We start from the raw sequence: 7161 nt of genomic DNA, 5'->3' as shown, positions 1-7161 counted from the left end.
TCTACTGAACAAGATTGTATATTCTTCTTCAACATATTCACATGAACTCTGTACATACACACATGAAGTATTACATTAGTCATACAGTATTTATTCCAGCATACCATATACGGCACAAATCATTCCACAAACGTTCCTTCGTCTACATTTCTTCATGTTTACACCTTCTTGTTACGGTGTATTTGTACTGAGAGACACTGGAAACTAGAGTCAAATTACTTGTATGTGTCAACATACACGCAGTTGTGAGAGCCGTTTTGTCCAGGGGTGATTAAATAAAATAACAATATTACTAACCTTCACGAAAGTAGGATTTATTGCAGGGCTTACATATTTGAATGCAAACTGTAAAGTTGATTCTCATTATAATAACTTTGATCTGACACCATCAACCACAACATCCTTCTCTCCCGCCTCGAATCGTCCCTCAACATCACCGGAACTGCTCTCTCCTGGCTCAAATCATATCTAACAAACAGACAACAATTCATCAGCATCAACAACCGCACCTCCTCCACTGCTCCTCTGTCTCAGGGCGTCCCCCAGGGTTCGGTGCTTGGTCCTCTTCTGTTCATCCTCTACCTGCTCCCTCTTGGAAACATCATACGTCATCACGGTCTCCTCTTCCACTGCTACGCTGATGATGTCCAGCTCTACATCTCCACAAAAGCCATTACCACTACTACTCACTCCACTCTGACCAACTGCCTCACTGACATTAAATCATGGATGCAAACCAATTTTCTCAAACTCAACTGTGATAAATCGGATATGATCATCACAACTTCTGCCTCACCATTGACAACTCCACTCTGTTTCCCTCCCCTCACATCCGCAACCTCTGAGTCATGTTTGACAGCAACCTCTCATTTGAACATCACATCAAACAAATCACCAGAACCTCCTTCTTCCACCTAAAAAACATTGCCCGTCTCCGCCCATCACTTTCTTCATCTGCTGCTGAAACTTTAATCCACGCCTTCATCACTTCCAGAATTGACTATTGCAATAGTATTCTTTATGGCACATCTTCCAAAATCCTAAACAAACTCCAATACATCCAGAACCCTGCTGCTCGCCTGCTCACCCACTTCCGTTCCCGTGATCACATCACCCGTTCTCCAGAGCCTTCACTGGCTCCCCGTCCCACAACGGATCCAATACAAAATCCTTCTCCTCACTCACAAAGCCCTCCATAATCAGGCCCCCTCCTACCTCACCGACCTGCTCCACCACCACACTCCATACCGTCGGCTCCACTCCTCTGACGCCAATCTCCTGTCCATCCCACATAGGACCAAGCACCGGACGTGGGGGGACAGAGCCTTCTCCATATCTGCCCCCTCCCTCTGGAACTCTCTCCCCAAACTCATCCGAGACTGCACTGATCTTTCCTTATTCAAATCGCAAATCAAATTTTAATGTGTGATTGTTTGTTTTTGTTTTTGTTTTCTTATCAGGGTCCGAGCGACTCAGAAAGTCCCTATTTATTTGTTTTATTTGTTTTACCTGTATTTGAGCTATTATTATTTATTTATTTTTTAGCTTTTAGGATGTTTTAATTATGTGAAGTGTCTTTGAGTATTATGAAAAGCGCTATATAAATTAAATGCATTATTATTATTATTATTATTATTATTATTATTATTATTATTATTATTATTATTATTATTATTATTATCTGTTTTAAACTTATTTCTGGTACTCAGACCTTTCCTTTTAGTTAAAGTAGCAATAGGCTATACCTCAGTGTAAACATAACCCGTTAAGTAAAAGTAATGAAACTATTACATGAGTAAAAGTACAAAAGTCTTATCATAAAAAAAGTAATAGTACTAAGTATTTATTATGCATTTTGGCCCATTTCAGGAGCATATTATATTACTGTATTATAATTAGTGATGCATTATTGTGTACTTTAATGTCACAGCAGGAAAAGGTAGGGGTAATTGATACTACTGCTGGGCAGCTAAACCTCTAATAATATATATCATAATTGTTGAGTTGATGTATACCTGAATCTACAAAGTAACTCGTAACTACAGATAATAAAGAAATGTATTGGAGTAGAAGTATAAAGTAGCATAACATGCAATTATTCAAATAGAGAGGGCCTGCTTCTTGAGTAAATGTAGTCGTACTCATATCAACATATTGTTAAAAGGCCCGACGCTGCTGCTACGTGTTTCACTAGTTTCAGGCTTTATTTTAAAGATAGCTCTTGCGGTTTTTGACCACTGCTGCGCTCAAAACGAAACCGGAAGTTGTTCGCAGTGAGTCCTCTCGACTCGGGTAGTTATGACACACAGCAGCAGCAGCATCAGCAGCAGCAGCGCCTTCCAGAAGTTTCTACGATCGGGTTTTTCGGCTCGGCGGCGTCAACCGGCCCCTCGGGTAGGAGCCTGTCTTCGTGTGCCGTGCAGTTGAAGTTAAATGACAGTTTCCTCCCGCACCCCCAGAGACCAGTAGGACGTTGTCAAACGGACCGTGACACACACGAAGCGAGGGAAGCTAACCTTGACCGTTAGCCGGCCGGCTACCGCGAGCCGGCTACCGTGAGCCCGCTGACAGACCCCGCTGGACATGCGGGCTGTGTTGCTGTCGGCGCTGAGCAGGAACTGAACCGTCCGGGACGGCCCGACCATGTCCGTGTGAAGTGGAGGAAGCGAGGTTGTTGACATGGGTAAAGATTACTACAAAGTGCTAGGAATAGCCAAAGGTGCCACGGAAGAGGAGATAAAAAAGGCGTACAGAAAACAGGCCTTGCGCTTTCATCCCGACAAAAACAAGTCACCCGGAGCGGAAGATAAATTCAAAGAGATCGCCGAAGCCTACGATGTCCTCAGTGACGCCAAGAAGAAGGACATTTACGATCGCTTCGGGGAAGAAGGTAACGTGGACCGAGCTTCTCTCCTCGCACGACTGTGCATGTTGTCGTTACTTGTGACGTCGCAATCTTTAGCACAAAAAAAACACATGCGCTTGCACCTCGAGTCTGTGTAGATGTGACGTAACCTCAGTAGCCGAGGGGGCTCCTCCTCATCACCCTCATCTGTCATCGCTGTTTCTAGCATATATCTACACACTCGTAACCAGAGAGAGAGAGAGAGAGAGGGAGAGAGAGAGAGAGAGAGAGGGAGGTGTGTGACAATAGGTGCAGCTGGAGAACCTACTGGAAACAACGGGATGCCTGTCTGTCATTGGAATGCAGTGCAGTGGGCCAAGGCACAGACGGTTATGTGACCTTTTGGCGTTAAAAAAACAAAAAAACACCGACTATATCTATACACTTTCATTTCTTGCAGTCTGATCGTTACTCATAAATACTTTCACCTTCGATCTATACATGTCATCAATAATTTCCGGTCCAAATTAAACCTAGTCAAGCACATTTAATATTCGTATCTGTAAAGTTCTTACTTGAAACCAGCAAAACAGTCATTACATAACATTGTAACATTCAATGTAAATTAGTTTTACTGCAATCTTTTTACAAGAGCATTGCGAACAAAGCACTGTTCAATTTATTGTTGCCTATCAGCTGATAATGTATGTATTCAAGTTCTATTTCATTCTGCAGGATTAAAGGGTTCAGCCGGTGGTGGCGGTGGCGGTGGAGGACACGGTGGTCAAAGCTACAACTACACCTTCCATGGAGACCCTCATGCAATGTTTGCAGAGTTCTTTGGTGGCCGCAGCCCTTTTGATCATTTCTTTGCACAAAATGGGGAGGAGAACATGAACATCAACGACCCCTTTGCGCCATTTGGCATGGGAAGGATGGGTGGCATGGGCGGGTTTCAAAGGTCCTTTAAATCCCACCCGGGAGTTCCTCACAGAGCACACGAGAGGAAGAAGGACCCGCCCGTGATGCACGAACTGAAGGTGAGCCTGGAGGAGGTTTTCTCCGGCTGCACCAAAAAGATGAAGATTTCCCGCAAGAGACTGAACCCGGACGGCTGCACAATGCGTAACGAAGACAAGATTTTAACAGTCGACATTAAGCGCGGCTGGAAGGAGGGGACGAAAATCACCTTCCCAAAGGAGGGAGATGAAACTCCCAGCAACATTCCTGCAGACGTGGTGTTTGTAGTTAAAGATAAACCCCACCCAGTGTTCAGAAGAGAGGGCTCGGATATAATCTATCCTGCAAAGATATCACTCAGAGAAGTAAGTGGCATTAATCTTTCTATTAAATATAGCTTGTTCCAATACTATTTTGAATAAAGATGTTCATCCATTCCATCTCTGCCTCTCTCCAGGCGTTGTGTGGATGCACAGTCAACGCCCCGACATTAGACGGCCGCACCATCACTGTGACCTCCAGAGACGTTGTCAAACCTGGAATGAAAAAGCGAATTTCCGGAGAAGGTCTCCCGATATCCAAGTGCCCCGAGAAGAGGGGCGACATGATCCTGGACTTCACGGTGAAATTTCCCGACAAACTGGGCCAAAGCACACGAGATGCACTCAAGCAGATCCTTCCACCGTGACTTGAAGTGATAAGTTTGCCTCAAACATCTAAAAGTTGAAGGAACAGTGTGTAGCATTTCGGGGGATCTACTGGCAGAAAGTACGCTTTCTTTTAGTGCATAATCAATAAACATTAATGGCCCTATATGGGGACATTCTTGCTCTTGTAAGAAGTTTCAGTTGTATGCAATCTGCAACCTCACCGCTAGATGCCGCCAAATCCTTCACACTCTACCTAAACACACTTCCAGCAACACACTCTTCTGGACGATTGAGGCTCAGGGGAAGATTTGGTTTCAGTTGAATTTAATTGTACCTTCTGAACACCAAATCGTGTTTTCTCACCCAACATTTAGTCAGTTGGAGGACATTAAGACTCTGAAACTGAGTGAGTATCAGTGTTAAGTAACAGATTGAAGGAGGAAAAGTAAATGGTGTAATGTTTGTAGTGTGTGTGTGTATAGAGATGAGGACACGAGGTGTCATGTGATGGTTTAAGAGGGAGAACCAGAGTATTTTTAGGTTCACTTTGAAATGTAATATAGTAACTGGGGATTTGTTTTCGCAGCAGCAGTTTTTGAGAGCGCTTTAAGGGAGGACGCAGCCAGCTAATTAACAATACCTCAGGTGCAGTGACGCATGCTTGAATGTAGTTTTAACTACGTTACTCAACAGGACGTGATTATTCTTTCTTCTACAGTGTAGATCCTGAGAGGTGAAAACATTGGATCTGACTTCATGAAGCCAGATGTTTCTTAAATATACTTTCCTTGTCAATTCAGCGTTTCGGTTATCTACGCTCATCGTCACGGCTATCTGCCAGTTTTTAGGGGACGCGGTCTCACAAACTGACTCGGAAGAATATCATTACAATATGCACACTGCTGAAAAATTATTGTAAGAATGATCCCTGTGAGTTCCAGATAATTAATTTAGGAAGAGAGCACTGATAAGTACTTTTGCGCCGTCAGATTTCTGAGTCTATGTATAGAATTGCTTGCGGCAGAGGACACCTTCAGATTGGTTTATACCTGGTGTTTAAGATGGCACACCTTGCAAAAAGTTTGCTTTTACAAAACCTTTTCATCTGGGAGTACAGAGCCTATTACTTATGTAAAAATAACTGTCGGGAGACTTTTTGTGCCAAATAATTGTCCCCATATAATAATAATATATGCGTGTGTGCGTCTACAAGTATGTTGAGAGCATGGATGTATCCTGTTATGTGTGTCTTACAAACTACCAAAAGCTATTTACTGCATTCGGACCCTTTGAGGGTGCTTAATGTACAATTAGTGTGATATTCCAGTTCCCTATTACTATGTCTGTTTGACTGCTTAAAGTCAGTACTTTCTTTGCCCAACATGGTATATGGCAATAGTGCATATACTGAGATGTAAAAAAAAAAAAAAAGTCTAAAGGCCGACTGAATATATTTTTGTTTCTTATGTCTTCTAGCTCTTACCCGTCACAATTCTCTCTGAGATGTACAGCATCTGGAAATGTGTAGTTCCACAGTAAAGTAAAGGAATCCTAAAATATATATTTAACTCTTATTCTGCTTTGTGCACCTTTTTGACCATCGAGATGATAGACGGTCAGTTAGTTAATTTTCACATTTGAAGTATTTTAGGTTTTCTCCTGCTGGAGTTTAAATTTTCTAACGTGATTTAACATGAAATGTAGAGATGTGTAATCTCTTGTAATGTGTAAAAAAAAAAGTTGTTTAAAAAAAGAAAAGATATATTTCTTTATGCAAACGTTTTCCTTTTTTAAGGGAAAAGGGTGCAAGTATTATCTTGTTTCACCTGTTTGTTGTTTTGAAATGCCTCAGGTTAGGATTCAAGATATTTTGATTTTTAAAAACAAAGCTTTTATGAATTGATATGACATTTTTAATAGATTCTTCCTATGCTGTGATGATTTGCATTTCCACATTAAAGAGACTGGCGAATATCTACCCAATCATGTCCGTTCACGTTTGAGTTATTGAGGACATTTAAAAGTAAATGTCATGGTTGTCTTCAATATCTTGTTTTAATTTATTTTAAATTCAATTTAGTTTGAGCTTAAAATTGAGATGTAAAGTTTATTAAGGTCCAATTATTGAATGCAACATGGCCTTAGAACAGTTAAAACAGTTATATATATATATATATATATTATAAAAATGTTAACATGTGTTGTACAAAAAGAGCACTTTCTCAAGACCAATTACTTTTCCTAATAATTTTCTAAATTGAAATGTGAGCTTCACAAGCTTGTGTGCCCTCTAGTAGTCACGTTGCGCAACTACATCGGGTCATTTTGTTCTATACACTTGCGTCTTCTGGCCCACTTGACAGGTGGCTGCAGGTCCAAGGTGCCCGTCGAAGCCGGATCTGGATCAGTCCGCCGTGAGCTGGTCTAGTTTCTAGTGAACCTGCATGATTTCATCCGATTTTGCCAAGGAATCCGACCCAGTAGCACCCATGGCAAGCATTCATTTATTGTATATAAATAAATAAAAGTTAAAACTGCATTATATACTCCGCTTTTCCTCTGCGACCCTCAATCAAATGCTGGCATAAAAAAAAAAAATTTGATTTCAATTGCTGAGCTGTTCCTCTGTTCAGAAATGAGGCTTTCATAGTTTATCTTGTTCACATTAATGCCAACAGATGGAGGGCTGAGATGAACTGCTTCTCA

The 7161-nt window shown here is 41.6% G+C and overlaps 1 protein-coding gene across 1 annotated transcript; it reads left to right on the top strand.

The window, feature by feature from the left end:
- The first annotated feature begins 2170 nt into the window (after positions 1-2170).
- Positions 2171-6441, top strand: dnajb1a (DnaJ heat shock protein family (Hsp40) member B1a). The gene is made up of 3 exons (XM_034538812.1): positions 2171-2890; positions 3581-4170; positions 4263-6441. The coding sequence occupies exons 1-3, from the start codon at positions 2680-2682 to the stop codon at positions 4491-4493; spliced, it is 1032 nt and encodes a 343-aa protein (XP_034394703.1). The 5' UTR covers positions 2171-2679; the 3' UTR covers positions 4494-6441.
- The last annotated feature ends 720 nt before the right edge of the window (positions 6442-7161 follow it).

This window comes from Cyclopterus lumpus, chromosome 8, assembly GCF_009769545.1.
Source record: "Cyclopterus lumpus isolate fCycLum1 chromosome 8, fCycLum1.pri, whole genome shotgun sequence".
NCBI classification, from domain to species: domain Eukaryota; kingdom Metazoa; phylum Chordata; class Actinopteri; order Perciformes; family Cyclopteridae; genus Cyclopterus; species Cyclopterus lumpus.
The sequence above is the reverse complement of the archived record's forward strand: the minus strand, read 5'-3'. Positions and strand labels throughout refer to the sequence as shown.